This window comes from Podarcis erhardii (assembly GCF_964252035.2).
Source record: "Podarcis erhardii genome assembly, chromosome: Z".
In the NCBI taxonomy this organism is placed as follows: domain Eukaryota; kingdom Metazoa; phylum Chordata; class Lepidosauria; order Squamata; family Lacertidae; genus Podarcis; species Podarcis erhardii.
The window spans coordinates 33,633,720-33,651,203 of record NC_138504.1 but is presented as its reverse complement, the minus strand read 5'-3'; the positions used below and the strand labels follow the sequence as shown (position 1 = coordinate 33,651,203).

The following is a 17,484-nucleotide window of genomic DNA, read 5'->3' as shown; positions in this document are numbered from 1 at the left end:
CGTGTCCTTGAACTTCTTGAAGGTCTTTGCCCACCTTCGCATCTGACCACAGTGCAGGTCATGCAAACCTCTCCATTCAGTTTGTGTCGCCTGTTGCTTGTGGGCCTCCCTGGACACCCTGCCCCCGTCCTCACCAGGAGATCCCGAGCCTTGGATTCCTTCGGTTTATACATAGCCCCAGATGGGATCCTGGCTACTGAAAGATGATTCTTGTAACAGAAACCCCCCCCCCTTTGGCAGGCATTTGCAAAGGAGAGTTTTGGGTCACTGCATTCCTTCTGGGTGTGGCCCCAGAGTTCCTTTTCCAGAGGGATCATTTGCCAGGGGTGTCCTTTCACCTTTTCTGCATCATTTCCGCTTCATGGAAGGGGGTGGGGAGGAGAAAGGCTGTAGCCAAGTGGCAGAGCACTTGCTTGGCATGCAGAAGGCCTCTATTTCAATCTCTGGCATCTCCAGGTAGGGCTGGAAGGAACAACCCTGTACTTTAAACCCTGGAGAGCTTCTGCCAGTTAACAATACTGAGCTAGACAGTTTGGGGTTTCAGGCAGGCCCAGTCCTGATTGAAGATGCCAGGGACTGAACCTAGGAACATAAGAAGCTTCCTTGTACCAAATCAGAAAATGGTCCATCTAGCAGAGTGTTGCCAACACTGACCGGCAGCAGCTGTCTAGGATATCAACCAAGGGAGCTCTTGAGAGTTTCTGATAGGGAAATATTCCTTGCCCTAATCAGAGATGCCAGCAGGTATCAAGCGTGACACTTTCTGCACGCAAGGCAGATGCTCTAACCACTGAGCTGCAGCCCTTACCACAGTCTGCCCTTCTTTTCCATTCCTTTGTCCCACTCTTGACGCCTCACAGCTTCTCTGTTCTTTGCAGCCCAATGACCCGGTCACCAACATCTGCCAAGCGGCAGACAAGCAACTTTTTACATTGGTGGAATGGGCCAAAAGGATCCCACACTTCTCAGAACTGCCGCTAGATGACCAAGTGATCTTGCTCAGGGCTGGTGAGTACAAGGCACCCTCGATGGGGAGGGGGTGGTGCAGAAGGAGCAGGGCAACCTATTGCTTTAAATAAATGGTTCTGAAAGTGGGCAATAGAGCCCCCTCACGGGATGCTAAGAGGCAAGTGGGTGGCAGGGGTGGGAAGTGTTGTGATGATTTAAGACCCCCGCTAATTGACTTTCAACCATGTGGAAGAATTGAAGCCTGTTTCAGATTATGTAAAGAAATACTACAGGTGTTATGAATTCGTGAGCAGGATTTGAATTATGAGCAATAGAAGGAATTAGAGATTATTGTATTGTTGGTATAAGAGAGAGAATATAGGGTGCAGCAAGGGGGATAAATTTTAAAAAGCACCATGGAAAACGGGGTGGGAATTCAACAAAAGAAAAGAAAAAAATATTATGCATCGGTTTGCATGTGTGATTTTTTTTGGAAATTTAATAAAATGTAACTGTTTTAAAAATGACTTTCAACCAGATATTGGGGAGGTGGTATCCCATTATCAGTATCAGGCCCACCTTTCACATTAAGACTTTACCACCAATGGTGAAGGAGTTACTAAATGTGGCATCTAAGACTTTTGCTAAATGACTGTCAGACTTTGAAAAGCTGGTACCACTGGATCAAGTCAGTCAGTTTTGTTGCATTCATTCAGCTAAATAGTTTTAACTGGATTTTGAACAAATTTGCAACTGGTTAATACTGTTTTGAATTTTGTTGTGTTATAATCCTGCAAACTGCTCTTCTGAATAATGCTTTTTGCAGGGTAAAGTTTTTGCAGGGAAATGAGTTTCTGGATCCAAGGTACCAGTGGCCTGAAAAAGTTTGGGAACCACTGCTCTAAAGCCACCAGTGTTGTGTCTTGCAGGTCATTTGTAAGATTCATGGTGCATTTTCTGCCTTTGTTTTCTAAGAAAATTCCATCCTGCCTGCAGCTCAAGTACCTCAAGGTGGCTAATGCATCAACATGTTTGCTTCCTTATTGCCCCATCCTTCAGCAAAAGGTGCCAGGGTGGATTACAGCATTTAAAACAATATTTAAAAAATAATACAGAAAAAAATATTTATAAAAGTTAAAGACAGGCTCCAGCAGATTGAGCAGACGAGACCAATAGTGAGTCCAACAGTCAAGAAGGTGGTTTCTGCATGTGCTCTAGAGCAGTGTTTCCCAACCTTTGGTCTCTAGCTGTTTTTGGACTACACTTCCCATCATCCCTAACCACTGGTCTTGCTCGCTAAGTATGATGGGAGTTGTAGTCCAAAAACAGCTGGAGACCCAAGGTTGGGAAACACTGCTAGAGGGAAGTGAGTGGCAGGTGGGGCTTCCCAACCTGGGAAGGGAGCCCATGTAGGAGAGAAGGAAAACTCTGATCCTAAACCTCCACTGCCTTGTGGAACACTTTCAGGAAATGTAAACCCCTACACAAGTCTGGAGTGGAGTCCCTAAGGCGGTTGTTTTGCACCTTGTACGCCTCCTTTGGGCAACTCCTGCAGCCAAGTTGGTGCCAAATGTATTGCTCTGCTTTCCTTTGAACCACATCAGTGAGAGTGGGGTCATGTCATGTGGCCAGCCCAGGACCTCCATACACACTGCCCAGGCTTGTGCCCCAGAGAGGCCACTTTGGTGCTGCTAATGCAGCAGTTTGGCTTCACCCCTGGAGGCACACTCCCTTGTCTCTTGACCCAACCCTACCATGCTGACATCTCATAAAATATCAGCAGTATGTATGCAATGAAACACTATTTAAAAACATTACTAATAAAATATTATTAAGACTGGCTAATCAGGCTCCTGGCCAAGAATCCCGGGAACTGTAGTTTGTGAAGGTTGCTGAGTTGTTAAAAGACCCCCTTCACTTCCCAGAGCTACAGTTCCCAGAGTTCCCTGCAAAGAGGGATGGGTTGTTAAGCCGCTCTGGGAATTGTAGCTCCAGGAGGAAGGACAGGGACAAACTGCATCTCCCATAATTATTTTGGGGGGAAGCCATGACTGTTTGAAGCAGTATCATAATGCTTTAAAAGATATCAATATTTAAAATATATATAAAAGAATCAGTTGTAGAGGGCCAACTAGTCTAACCCCCTGCATCGCAGGATTTACAGCTAAAGAATTTCTGAGAGATTGCCAGCATGTGCTTTGAAAAGTGTCCCAATTACCCTTGGAGCACCATTCCATCTGTTTGGGTCTACTTTCAGGAGGGCTAACGTTGCATATGATCCCGTGTTGTGTAACATGCATCTCTATACAGCAGATGCTCAGGTTGCAAACGTGATCTGTGCAGGATGCACGTTTGCAACCCCCAGCGTCCACAACCCACAGCGGCGCATCTGCACACGCACAGGTTGCGATTCAGCGCTTCTGCACATGCGCAAAGCATGATTTAGCGCTTCTGTGCATGCGCAACCGCCGAAACCCGGAAGGAACCCGTTCTGGTACTTCTGGGTTTTGGCGGTCCATAAGCTGAAAAAACGGAACCTGAAGTGTCTGTAACCCGAGGTATGACTGTATACACAGAGCAGCAGGACAAACACAGTTCAGGGAGTTCGGCCTATTTAGCATGGGGAAGAGGAGAATGAGAGGAGATATGATAGCCGTCTTCAAATATCTAAAGGGCTGTCACATGGAAGACGGAACAAGCTTGTTTGCAGCTGCTCCAAAGGGCAGAACTCAAATCAATGGATTCAAATTGCAAGAAAGGAGATTCCGACTAAACATCAGGAAGAACTTTCTGACAGTAAGAGCTGTTAGACTCTGGAATGGACTCCCTTGGAAGGTGGTGGGCTGTCCTTCATCGGTGGTTTTTAAGCAGAGTCTGGGTGGTCATCTGCCCTGAATGCTTTAGTTGAAATTCTTGCATTGCAGGGAAATGGACTACATGACCCTTGGGATCATTTCCAACCCTATGAGTCTGATTTTTTCTGGTCCAGAATCCCTTGCAACACAGAGACCCCCTAACCTTTAGTGGCCACCCAGCTTGTCGAGAAGGGAAGCATTTCATTACGGACTTGCTTGATCACCAGAGGGGGAGTGGGGGTGGTGTACCACTGGAGGCAAAATGCTGACTTGGCGAGCTGGCGTGAGCTTGTCCGTTGCACCCAAGTGGAACCTGCCAGTGTCTTTATCAGGAAAGGCCTCAGCTGACCCCCTCAAAGTCTTTCAAACAAATGGCTTTATGTATTATTGAGTGGCCTGCGGAGAGCACCTGCCCATGAAATATTGAAGTGTTAAAACCTAGCTAAAAGAGGTGGCTGGTGTCACGTGTGCCTCTAGCACGAACAGAATTCAGTATGGCTCATGGCTTCAGGGGGCACCCCCTGTGATAGCTGCACGGAGGGCAAAGCCCTGATCTAGGCCACATTCATGCCATACGTTTGAAGCACTAAGATACATGTAATTTGCAACTTACACTCATTTAACTTGTGTGCATTCAGCTTTACTCACCTGGCAAAAAAGTAAAAAGTAATAATAATAGAAAAGGGGCACCCGATGTGTTTTGATTATACAGTGGAACCTTGGGTTGTGGATGTAATCCGTGACGGAGGCACGTCCACAACCCACAGCGTTCGCATCCTGAAGCGCCACATTTGCGCAGGCGCAATTTGGCGCTTCTGCACATGCGCGAAGCATGATTTAGTGCTTCTGCGCATGCGCGAGTGGTGAAACCCAGAAGTAACCTGTTCCGGTACTTCTGGGTTTCCCACGGTCCACAACCTGAAAACACGTAACCTGAAGGGTCCGTAACATGAGGTATGACTGTATGTGATTTTGGCGTTACATGCCTGTTCCACTTCCAACAGGTGGATAGGGCTCTGTTAATAACTCTCATTACTCTTAAGAAACTGCAGCTTCCAGAAATTTTAGGGGGAAGCCATTTAAAGTAGTATCAAAGTTCTTTAAATGTATGGTGTTGATGTGGCCTTAAAAGCACAATGGGACAATAACTAGTGAGGTTTTGAGAAATAATTATTCTTCCTGGTCAGCATCTATTTGTTTTCCAGAAATCAGTAGGATAGCATTAATTCATCCATAAGACTCAAGAGAAATTTTGCTAAAGTTTTTATTGTTTTAAATTCTCCTGTAAAACCATCTCATCCTGGAGCCATATTGCAGGTGTTGGGAATCTTTTACCCTCCAGATATCTCAATGCCCATCATCATCCCTGGTCACGCTTGCTAGGCCTAATGGGATTTGTAGTTCAGCAAAAGTTCCACACACCTGTCGCATTTATTGTTAGTCATAGTCAGAGCAGTTCCACTGAAATTAATGGACAAGGCTACCTTGGGTCCATGGATTTCAGTGGTCTGCCCTGATTAGAACTAACGCCTCATAGTTTTTAAGTTGTTTGGTGGACTCTCCTTCTTTGGAGGTTTTTAAGCAGAGGTTGGATGGCCACCTGTTAGGGATTCTTTATTTGGGATTCCTGCACTACAGCAGGTTCGACCCTTGGGGATTCCTTCTAACTCTGCAATTCTGTTATTCTAAGCATCACCACTTTACTCAGATTGTTTCTCTAAAAAGGGGCCGAAAGGTTTTTGGACCAAGTTTTATCTCGTGATCTGTTCTAGTAGACTTCACAGCCCCCTCTCCATTTATTTCACTGCAGGTTGGAATGAGTTGCTCATTGCCTCCTTCTCACACCGGTCCATAGCTGTGAAAGATGGGATCCTCCTTGCCACAGGTCTCCACGTCCATCGGAACAGTGCTCACAGTGCAGGCGTTGGTGCCATCTTTGACAGGTGAGAGAAAACTGTTTGGAGATCAGGAAGGGTGAGGATTCGGGGCCGTGGGGGGTGGAGAAGGTGAATAAGGGATTGCAGCTTCAGTTTTGATTACTTCACTCTTCTTCTTTTCTCTGCCCACCCTCAAATTGAACCAATTGCTCTTCAAACCAAAACCAAGCTAGGGTTTCTGGCTTGTATCCAGATTAGTGTTAAGTCCTGTGTTCTGTTAGAGCAAGGATTTCTGCTAGTGCAATAGAAATTCTAAGTCTGTTCTGGGGTTCTCCCAACCTTCCAGAGCAGAACTGGGTGAGGAGAGGTGCATGCAAGGAGAGGAGTGGGAGGGAATCTGTTGTGCAGGTGCCAATCTTAACTGAACAAGGTTGTTGGGTGCTGTGCTGTGTTTAAGACGAATATTATTTTAAGAGAAATTGTATGCCACTTCCTCAACAGGAAGCCTCTAAGCGGTTTGCAAAAGGACAGAATTTGAAGGATTTGTAAACCACCACCATTTGAAAATATTATACAGAGAAAGGAAACCTTGAGTCCGTCTTTAAAACTAGCATGAACAATAGCCAACAATGTAACCCTGAAGATGCCTGGCTGACTGGGGAAAATAAAGGAGGCACCTGAAAGAACATATTGTTGGCCCCATCCTAATTTCCAAGGGGAACATTTTCCAAAGTGACACCACACTGAAAGCTCTGCCCTGAGTGCTCACTGAATTTGGGGTGTGTGGCACCCATAAGAGGGTCTCCTGCTTGATGACCTAACTGTTTGAGCAGGTTGATCTGAATAAACAGCAGGCTTGAAAATAAAAGCGTTTCAAGTCATGTCATTGACCGCTGAAAGGGAGAATCTGAAGAGACTAGTCAAAGGAAGGCTGAGCTAGACTTGGCTTAAAATGCCAAAATTTCAAGGGGGTTGCTGAAAGCAAATAGATGAACACATGCTCAAAAGTGACTGTATTATTATTATTATTTGTTATTTGCAGAGTATTGACAGAACTCGTATCAAAAATGAGAGATATGCAGATGGATAAAACAGAACTGGGGTGTCTCCGAGCCATTGTCCTCTTCAACCCTGGTAGGTTCGGTTGTCCTTGCAGGATAGGAGACCCCTTTTCAATTGAGGTTTCCACTCTGAGTTAGAGGGAGGCTTCGTTTTCATGGGCCACAGGCCGCCCGACTTATCTCAGGGTTGAGGGGTGGGGGAACCCAGAGCAGGGCCTCTGAAGCCAGATCTAAGTGAACAGACTAGCTCCTAGGAGAGAGCAAGAAGGAATACCCTGGGACCAGGTGCCACAAACCATTGGGGATGCTGACCCCCAAGAAGTGGTGATGGCCCAAGCAAGGAGAGTCAGAGCGGTGTAGTGGTTAGAGTATTGGACTAGATCCTGGGAGACCAGGGTTTGAATCCCCACTCAGCCATGAAGCTTCCTGGGTGACCTTGGGCCAGTCATGCACTCTCAGCCTACCCTAAATCATAGGGTTGTTGTGTGGATAACATGGGGAGGAGGAGAACTATGTATGCCACCTTGGGCTTCTTAGAGGAAAGATGGGATATAAATGTAATAACATTACCAAAAAATTAAAAAGGAGTAGCTAGCTATTCCTGGTTCCTCAGGCAGAGGCCACGGTCATGGTCATCACCTCGGAAGGAGACGAAAGGGTGAGTTCAGGGCTACGGATTGTGTTCCTGGAGCTGGGCCAAATATCCAGGTTGCCATAGCAAGGTTCCAGAGCGAGCAGCTGAGTTTTACAGCAGGGTGAGGTGGTTGTTGATTGGTGGGGGGAATCCACCTGCTGAGTGCTTCCCTGACCAGTGAAATCCTTTGCAATCATGGGGGTTTCCAGCTGTGCAGATCTCTCCTCTGGGCTCTCCTGAGCCCCCAAGGAATCTGTGGACCAGCCATGAGAGTTCTGGTATCAGAAGTCTCCCCTCAGGGCTCCAGGAACAGGGAGGCTGCTCTGGAGGGGAACCAAATCTGAGTTTAAAAATGCTGATATGGTTCCTCTCTTGACTGCAGTCTGGACACACTGCTTTCTCACTCCTCAGCAAAGGCACTTGAATAAAGGAGAGACAAGATATATTGGTAACACTTTATTGAGGGGGAAACCAGGGTTTCTTTCCAGCACCTCTCAGGTGGGCACCATTGCCATTATAAGAGAGCAAAGGAGGCGTTCATGGTGAGTTCCGTCACCTCTTTTTCTGGAAAAACAGCTCTGCGGAAAACTAACAAAAAGTACGGTATCATTTCAGGAGAAAGGAACAGAGAGGTTTAGTCTTTCTTAGTTCAGTCCTTGTACCTGACAGGGAGATGTTCAACCAAACATACAGAGGAAAAACTCCCTCAGAACTACGCAGCCAATCAGGGTACACTGTGCCCAGCCTGGTTGCTAAGCAACACCGCCTCCCATCCCCATTGGCTATGATAATTATATTATAATTTTTATAATTTGAATACTGCCCGTCATCTAAAGACCACAGGGCGGTTCACAACATATCTGATTTTAACATGAGCAAAGTTAAGGCTTCAGTTGCAAACTGAATGATCCCTGCTGTTGCACTTCCATCAGTGCTGAGCAGGCCAAGTCAATAAATGTTGACTTGCCGAGGGAAAAACATTGGTGTTACAACCATCTTTGGAATGTCACCAACATGTTGCTCCTCAGGCCCTCTTAAGCCTCCTGTGGCAAAATAGGTGAGTATGATTGGCTGTTAACAGTAGGTTGGTGGTTCAAGCCCACCCAGGGGTTGCTGTGATCAGGATTCCTGCAGGGGGTTGGATTAGATGATCTTTAGGGGTCCCTCCTGACTCCATGATTCTTTGATTCCTGTGAGGGATTTAGGCTCAGTGGGGCACTTCCTTTCAAGACCAGAACACTCACTGGGTTAATCAGACTCCCAAACCTGTATGTATTCATAGTTATTAGATTTGTTATGAAATCCTCTGAGTGGAGTGGTGCTGCAGGAAATATGCTTTAGGAATAACTTAATCCTCTCAAGCCTGTTTCTGCTTTCCTCTTCCCACTCCCCCTACACAACCTCGAGTTTCAGATTACGACTCTATCCCTGAAATGGATGGTATATCTACTTTCCAAAGCCTGTTAAGAACCGAGTTGGTCTTCAGAGCTGAATTCACCTGCTGATTACAAAAAGAAAGTGTCTCCCTTAAAACATGTCCTCAGGAAAGCCTTTCCCCAGCTTTAAAATATCCCCTCACTCCTTGAGATGTGCATGCCTCCAGTCCTCAAGATTTCCTCAGCTTTAAAATGTGTGTTCTTCTAGTCCTCTGCCTTTGCCCAGATTTCAAGGCCTTTCATCTGTCCCACTGCAGACTCAAAAGGGCTTTCCAATCCTGCTGAAGTCGAGGCCCTGCGTGAGAAAGTGTATGCGTCACTTGAGGCCTACTGTAAACAGAAATACCCTGACCAGCCCGGGAGGTGAGTCTTTGAATCTGTGCCTGTCTGAAATCCTGAAGAGCAGTTGTCACTCAGTGTGGACAATAGATGGACCCCTGATATGATTCCGTATAAGGCAGATCCGTAGGTTCCTATTTAATTCAGTCTGTTCTTCACAATCATGAGGGCTAGTACCTTAGTTTATGTTCAAGGGAAGGGTGATAGCTCAATGAGAAGAAAACATGCTTTGCATTTGGATAGTTTCAGGTTCAGTCATTTCCAGGTAGGGTTGCGAAAGACTCCCTGCCTGAAACCCTGGAGATCTACTGCTGCAGGTCAGTGTGGACAATATTGAGCTAGATGGGTCAGCATAAGACACATTCCTCTGGCACAGCAGTAGACATGTGGTCCTAGGCAGCTTTCCTCTTCCAAACTGAAATCTGCCTCCCATCCCTGGGCTTCCTTTATCCCTGCTGTCATCCGAGTCAGCTCTTTCATGGTTAAAATGCTCCTTGAACATCCATCATCTGGTTTAGTTTAAAAGCGAAACTTTCTAGGTTTTCCTCTGGGGGAGGAAGAGAGTGGCAGGGTTTGATTTGTATTTTCCTGGCTTCCATCTCGGAGGCCTACTTTGCCAACTCAGCATTTGGAGGGGAGGGGGGCGGGGGGGGCGGAATGCAAGCACAAATTCAGGCCTCCCCTCCACTGTTTTCTCTCCCCCCCCCATTAGTGACTTTGGTTCTGAAACACATTGGAAGCCCCAGATTTTGCAAGCGGGGGCTACCAATGGAAAAGAAGTGGGGGGGGGGGCTCCCATAAATATTTGTTATGTGGAGCTGGTGGTCACAGGTTCAATCCCTTAAGTCAGAATAACATCCCCTCCAACATTTCTCCAATGAAAATAGGGAAGTCCTATTCCATAAAAATAATAATGTTATTTTTTTATACCCCACCCATCTGACTGGATTGCCCCAGCCACTTTGGGTAGCTTCCAACACATATAAAAGCATAATAAAACATTAAGCATTAAAATAAACTTCCAGGTGTCTTCTAAAGGTTGCATAGTTACTTACCTCCTTGACATGCGGGCCGCATAACCCCATGCCCTCCAACATTTCTCCAATGAAAATAGGAGTGCCCTAAGGAAAAAGGGGACGTTCCGGAATCAAACCAGGATGTCTTCTGTAAATCCAGGACTGTCCCTGGGAAACAGGGGCACTTGGAGGGTCTGGAACCATAAGAACTAGAATTTACTTTATTTTCAGGGGAAGTGGCTGTAGCTCAGGGGTAGAGAATCTGCTTCGCATGCAGAAGATCCCAGCTGGGAAGACCCTGGGCCAGAAGCCCTTGAGAGCCACTGCCAGGCAGTGTCAACATTCACATGGCTGTGTTGCTGTGATTGCCTCTTCCCATGCCCTTAATTGCCATCTGTCTTTCTATTACATTTCTAGGTTCGCCAAGCTTTTGCTCCGCCTCCCTGCCCTCCGGTCCATTGGCCTCAAATGCCTGGAGCACCTCTTCTTCTTCAAGCTAATAGGGGACACTCCCATCGACACCTTCCTGATGGAGATGCTGGAGGCTCCCCACCAAATGACTTAAGAAGGCAGACGGGGTTGGTCCCATTTCTTCTCCTGCCCGGCGGGCTCGCCGATGCCACCACCACCACGCCTCCCCTTCTACTGCCAATGTGTGCCCCCGTTTCTCCCTGGCATGTGCGAGAGGCAGCCTACCATATTCCTTCTGTGACACCGTTGACTCAGCCCTTCAGCCGTTTCTCACGCTCTCTCTGTGCATCTCGGGGATCTGACAATAGCCGTTTGCTGTCCCTCTCACAGCTGCAGAGGGGAAAATGGCTGTTGTTGTTTATTTTGAATGTGCGAAAACGCACCCCGCCCCCACCGCTGTTCACTTTCCTCCTCCACCACCACCACTGTTTCCACAGGCCTAGGTGGATTTCATAGCAAGCTGTAAATCTGAGCCCACCCCCTGCCTCGCACAAACTTATCTGCCTCACGTGTGTGGTTTTGGTTGTCAGCTCCCCCAACACACAAACACACACACACACTTGTTGCCGTGTGTGTGAATTTAATTTGCTTCGTTGCAGACGGACATTTTGGAGAATGGAAGCCTTTGCAGGGGTTGGGGTCCCTTCCAACCCCACGAATCCTATTATTTGTTGTTTTACCTGCCTCCAAGCTGCAATGAAAAAAAGCAAAAAATTGCTCTCTTAGCATCTCAAAAGGGAAATGGGGTCCAGGTTTTCTAGCACTGGGCTGGGTGGGCTTTGCACCAGTGACTCAGGTGGGAAGACATGTTCTAAGAATTAAGGAACAGGGTGCCCACCTTGTGCATGTGCTCAGCCCAGCGGTTTGTAAGCAGCACCAGAACCAAGGTCACAAGTACTTTCACATAAAACCCCACTTCCCATCACCACACCTTTCCGGTGTCCTAATTCAGAAGGGGTGATCCTTTCAGTTCTTAAGACCTCCAGGTGTCAAAAACTCTTGTCAATTTGCTGCAAATTTGGTGGATATTTTTTTTTAAGAGAGCAAGTTTCTAGTCCTTACAGTTTCAAATCCAATTGCCTGTCTGCGGATCCTGAGCTACGTTTTGCCTGACCTTGTTCTGAAGCCATCTGTAAATTGTGTGGGAAGGGTTATGGATTTGGGCTGTACAGCACAGGTCACTCTTGTTCTGCGCATGGCGTGTGTGTGTGTGTGGCCATTTTCTTTGCTTTTCGTCCAAAGATGACTTTCTCTTGGTAATTGAGTGAGCCGCTCAAACTGCAAAACCAGCCGAAATGCACAAAGGCTGCTTTAAAGCTGTGGCAGTCAATGCTGCAAGTCCTCTAAGCACTTTCCCCTTGTCTGTTTTCAGTGGGATTCCCCCACCCAATTCCCTTAAAAAACAACACACACCTCTGTTAATATCAGCACTCTCTGTTGCCGCTTTTTAAAACTGGCCTTGATAACCCAGCAGTGTTCAAGTGCATCAAGCAATCCCTGGCAGGCAGTCAGGCAGACACTGAACCCTAGGTGGGCAGTTTTAATAACAACACCAAGTCCTTAGGGTTTCAAACACCTGCTTGGAATTGTGTCTCAGGGAACGGGATGCTGGACTAGATTTCCAGCAATTTTGTAGGGGAAAGTGGCAATTACTAGCAAGTTTGGTCCAGGCCAAGAGTGAAGTGTGTAGATGGCTCAGACCCAGGAGGTTCCCTGAGATGCTTATTTGCATATATATACGCCTTGCATGTTCTATAAATATTCTGCAACACTCAGCAGGCCCTGTTGCCAGTTTAAGCTGGCCCTTAAATAGATGCCTTCTGATATCACTGCATCCTGATTATTCTTTTCCTCTTCTTCACCAAATCCTTTCTCGTTCTCTTTCCCTGCTTTCCTTTACGCCCTTGGCACCCATTTTCCCATCCATCCTTCCATGCTCCCAAGAGTCTGCCCTAGGATTTCAGGAGACATATTTGCAAAACCACCACTCCCCTGCCCCCCGCCGAAAAATGTGGCTGATTGCAGCAGGCAAGATGGGAGGGGAGAGGATCCTTGGAAATGCCACCCAACCAATTTCCCCTCTGGAAACCCTTTGCCAACAAAACACTCATTCCAGAGGGTATCAAATAGAAAAGAAATGTGTTCCTTGGAACACAACATCATTCAGTTCCCTTGAGGTTTTGGTAGCTGACTGCCTTCCTTTCCTGCTCTGTCTTGAGAGCTCAGTCATTGAGCCAGAGCAACATCCTTTATCACCTGCCCTCTGATTTGCTTTGCGGCAGCTGAATTTCAGGGTCTGAAGAATCCAATGTCCAAACTCTTTGAGAGCAAAATAAGAAAAAGAGGGACACTTTATTTGGAGTTCTAAGCCTCCAACATACATTTGAGAGTTTTATTTTGGCTCAGGGTATTTGTGAGAATCTTTCCACTGCATCTGGTTTGGTCTTTGCTATTCACTGGAGTGTATTAGGGTCTGCCTTCCCTGATCCAGCTCTGTTTGTGAGTACCAGTGGTGAATATTGTGCCAGAATGATGTGGCTTCGTGCATACCCTTCCAGTTTTAAGAGCACTGGGAGCCATAGGGCAGTTTCTGATTCTTCAAGCAATCTGCACCAGAAGGCCACTTGCATCTTACAGTTTGGGGCCACCACCTGCATTTTCAATCATGGCAGAGGTCATGCCCAAAGCCCTGCAGAGGTTGACCCCTGCAGCCTTGAATCAATGGACTTTAGTGTGCTTGTTCACACATTACCTGCATTCAGCATACAAGCTGTATGAGTGTCCCTGTGTGAAAGAGTGCATAGTTTGTTGGTCTGTTCAGCTCAACTGCTGCATAAACATACTGTACACTCACTGAACTCTGCGTGTGAATAATGTTACCAGTATATTGCTCTATGCAGAGCCATATCCAGCCAGTGAGATCTATCAGCACCAGGGTTTCTGCTCAGGTAACAAGACTTCACCCCCACTCTCCCCAGATGCGCTTCAGGAGGTAGGGGGGACCCCCTGAAACAGATTTAGTGGCACAAAGGGGGGAGGAGAGTGGGAAAAGCCCCATTACACGGGTGAAAATTCTTGCACCAATGGGACAGGTTACTCAGCGCAACTTTGGAAACAGCCCAGAGATTGTGCACTTGTAGAACATTATGTGCAGACATCCCTGATGACTCCTTTGTTTGCATTTGCCTTCACTGTTTGGGGCTTTTATGAGGTTCTCCTAGCATAATAACGGGACCCTACAGGTGACCCACCTTTCTCACCTGTGTCATTTCGTATTTAGCTGGGGATTTTGCCACATGTCAAAGTCATCTGTAAGGAGTCAGAAATCATTGCCAGTGAGGTAATGCTTGGTTTCTAAAGGAAAATGTTATAATGGAAGATCATAATAAAGAGCCTTTGGAGACATTAATCAAATGGCATCCACTGATGCCCAGGTCAACACTGTACTTTTCACTCCCAGCTGAATGGGGTGGGGTGAGGTTCACTTATCCAGAAGCATCCATCTTTAAAGTAGACCGTGCCTTCCTTGAAGTGATGGGCTACTGGTGTGAAGTAGATGGTTCCAAGCAACAGAGGGAACGGTTTCATTAAGCATCATTGTGTCCCATAGACTTCTGGAGTATCGGACTTGCAGAAGACGGCCAGGGGTTGTCTTCTCTAGCTAAGTTCTACCCAGCATAGGCCCATTATTTTCAGTGGGTCAGCCCTGAGTTGGCCTGTGATTGCATACATCCCTGCCCTCCTAGAGCAGTGGTTCCTAAACTTGGGGGGGGGGGGTCTGCCCCTTGGGTTCCATTAACTCATCCCCAGTGAGTAAAGCATTATTCAGAATAGCGGTTTGCACAACTCACTAAGTAAGGTAATAAAAGACTAAAATTCAAAACAACAGCAATTAGTTGCAGATTTATTAAATATATATGCAAAAGTGAATATATGCTCTGATCTAATTTGGCATCTCGATTACACACACACCCAGCAAAGAATATTGCATGAGAAATATTTTCTACACATTCTTACTAATGAAAACTTTAAGGGTGAAGGAGATATATACCATAAAATATTTATATATAACGACTTACCAAACATGCACAAACCTTCACCTGCTACAGGTAACTGATTTATAAGTAAAGAAATAGCTATTGCCAATAACTGTGACAACTCAGAATCATAAATACAAACAAAACACGACCAAAGGAAATAGCTTTGAAAGCTATAAGAGCAGAAAGTTTTAAATGCGAAGTGAAGAAGGGGTTTCATGCCCTTGGCTCTTAGCATCCTAGGGAATCTCACAGCAAACGAGGGTGGGGTCAATACCACCCACGTTTGGAACTGCTGATCCAGAGCATGTGAAAAAAAGCAAAGTCTTCTACACGTTTCTTCTGACACAAAACTCCATGCTGTGAAAGGTAGTGGATCTCCCCTTCATTGGAGATTTTTAAACAAGAGGTTGGATGGCCACCTGTCTGGGGTTATTTAAGATGGGAGTTCCTGCATAATAGGGGGTTGAAGCAGTTGACTCTTGGGCAGGCTTCCTCAGCCTCGGCCTGCCAGATGTTTTTGGCCTACAACTCCCACAATCCCTAGCTAGCAGGACCAGTGGTCAGGGATGCTGGAAATTGTAGTCTCAAAACATCTGTAGGGCCGAGGTTGAGGAAGCCTGCTCTTTGCAAATTCTGTGTGACCTGTTATGGGATATACTCCTGCTTAATAAAGCCCCTTTCCTCATTCCGTCTGCTGGGATCCTTCACTTTGCAGTTCCGGGGGGAGCCCAAAGTCGCCCTGAACTTATTCTGGTATAGCCACAAACAGAGGGTCTAATATTTCCCTCTGGCTGTGTTTGGTCAGGGCACCTGAGGACACCCCATTTCCCCAGGACAGGTGGACAGGCTGGTGACGTCCCCACGTCTAGAACAAGATTGCATGAATCTTTTTTTTTTTTAAGTTGATACATGTGTGTGTTTATGCACGTGTTGTGTAGATATATACACTGTATAAATACCCCCCCATTCAAATATACATATGTTATACCCACTTCTTAGTGTTACCAATGTGTCCTCAGATCTCTCTCTTTTTTTTTAATGAAACTTTATTGTATTTTCTTCAAGTTTTTAAAGAAAATTTGCTTTGTGGGAGCAAGTGGGATTTTACGTGGGAACCTCCCATCCTTCCCTGCCCCGTTCCTGCTGCCACACAACTTGGTGGTCACTAATACTGGATCTTTGAAAAGGGAAGAAAAACATTGCATCTATTTTAAGATGTTTTTTTAAAAAAAATGAGGGGGGAGATCACTAGGGGAGGTCAGCAGCAGCAGCAGGTGTGTTGAACAATAGCTCAATAAGTTCCCATCAGTTAGGGACAATGATGCCTTCGCTAAGGAGTGCATAACTTTTTTTTTTTAAAAAAGAAAAGTTTAGAAAGGATTACAGGGAAAAAAACAAAAACATGAAAATGTTGAAAAAGAGTGAGAGAAGGTGAGCGGAATATCTAAAGCGTCAATAAAGCTAAATATCTATTTTTGTACAGATGTAACTTTATCCCTTGCATATTCCTAGATTATTTGGGGGATTTGTTTTCTTTTTCTGGGGAGCGGGGTGGGGGTGGGGGGAGGAGGCGGTGTGTGTTTCTCTCGCTCTGCTTTTATAGAATTTGTTCTACGCCTCTTGATTGAACCAGCCACCAACACAGCCCTGTATGGAGGAAAGAGAAAGGGCCTTGTTGAAATGGGCTCCGTCCAAAATCTCTTCTCCCTCCCACGCCCAATTTGGAACAAGTGAATTTTGATATAAGAAAAGGTCTCTAACCCTCCCTGCACCTTGCTACTCTGGGGGGGCGGGCAGGGGGAAGCAAAATACAAAACATGGCCTTTCGTTGCAACCCCTCCAACCCAATCCCCACCCTCTCCCCACTCCAAAAGCATTATCCTGCAGGTCTGCTCTACTGTGAAATCACTACCGTGTATTATTGTTCACTAAAAAAATAAAATGAATTTTTAAAAAAATCTGCTGGAAATGCCAGTATTTTGAACAAATGTATTAGAAATGTTTAAGAAAAAGTAAAAGAAAATATATGACCATTTAAAAATATAATACTGATCTCTTTCTCTTTATTCTGCAGTGGGTATTTGTGTAGTCCCTTTGCTGCAATACCTTCCACTGTAGTTTGCCTTTTGGTTCCTGGGCTTCTCTGAGTGCATTTCAGTGCCATTTCAGAATGACATTCCATTGAAGAATAGCTCTGGTTCCTGCGTTAGACTAGATGATCCTTGGGGCATAGCTGTCAACGTTTCCCTTTTCTTGCGAGGAATCCTATTCGGAATAAGGGAATTTCCCTTTAAAAAAGGCAGGCGTTGACAGCTATGCCTTGGGGTCTTTGCCAGCTCTACAGTTCTATGTATCCAAGTCTAAGAGCATTGGAGTTTCCTGTGCAACGTTCCCACCTGGTTTGGCTCCTGGGCTGCTCAGATCACATTTCAGTTACATTTTATTGCCTTTATAGCTCACATTTTTCTCCAAGGAGCTCCACCTCCCAATTTAATCCCCACAACAACCCTGTGAGGTAGGTTAAGCAGAGAGAAACATTGGTTATCTCCCAAGGTCATGCAGTGAGCTTCAGGGCCATGTGTGTGGGGTGGGATTTGAACCCTGGTCTCTTCCAGGTCCTAATCTGGCACTCTAACCACTGTGCCACACTATTTCCTGGCAAGGCACAACAGAGGCCCAGTGACATGCTTTGTGGTTGGGGCAGAAAATGCAGCAGGGTGAAAGTTCAGAAGTCCTGTGAAGAAGCTGAGTGCCCTCTCTCTGTCTGTGGCACAGTGACCATCCTGGAACTGTCTCCTAGTTCTTTT

At 46.1% G+C, this 17,484-nt stretch overlaps 1 protein-coding gene and 1 long non-coding RNA gene across 8 annotated transcripts in view; one reads left to right on the top strand and one right to left on the bottom strand.

Annotated features, from left to right (window-relative positions):
• RXRA (retinoid X receptor alpha) overlaps positions 1-16,723 on the top strand; it is a 131,597-nt gene extending 114,874 nt beyond the window's left edge. For 6 of the 7 annotated variants that reach the window (XM_081847133.1, XM_081847131.1, XM_081847130.1 and 3 more), the window contains 5 exons: positions 879-1,008; positions 5,614-5,746; positions 6,723-6,814; positions 9,069-9,174; positions 10,584-16,723. In XM_081847133.1, coding sequence (XP_081703259.1) covers positions 879-1,008; positions 5,614-5,746; positions 6,723-6,814; positions 9,069-9,174; positions 10,584-10,731 — 609 coding nt within the window. In that variant the 3' untranslated portion in view covers positions 10,732-16,723. The remainder of the gene's footprint in view (positions 1-878; positions 1,009-5,613; positions 5,747-6,722; positions 6,815-9,068; positions 9,175-10,583) is intronic. The other variant, XR_014152539.1, reaches the window with a different exon arrangement.
• Positions 1-17,484, bottom strand: part of LOC309333612 — a 150,185-nt gene that overhangs the window by 27,572 nt on the left and 105,129 nt on the right. The window lies entirely within an intron of this gene.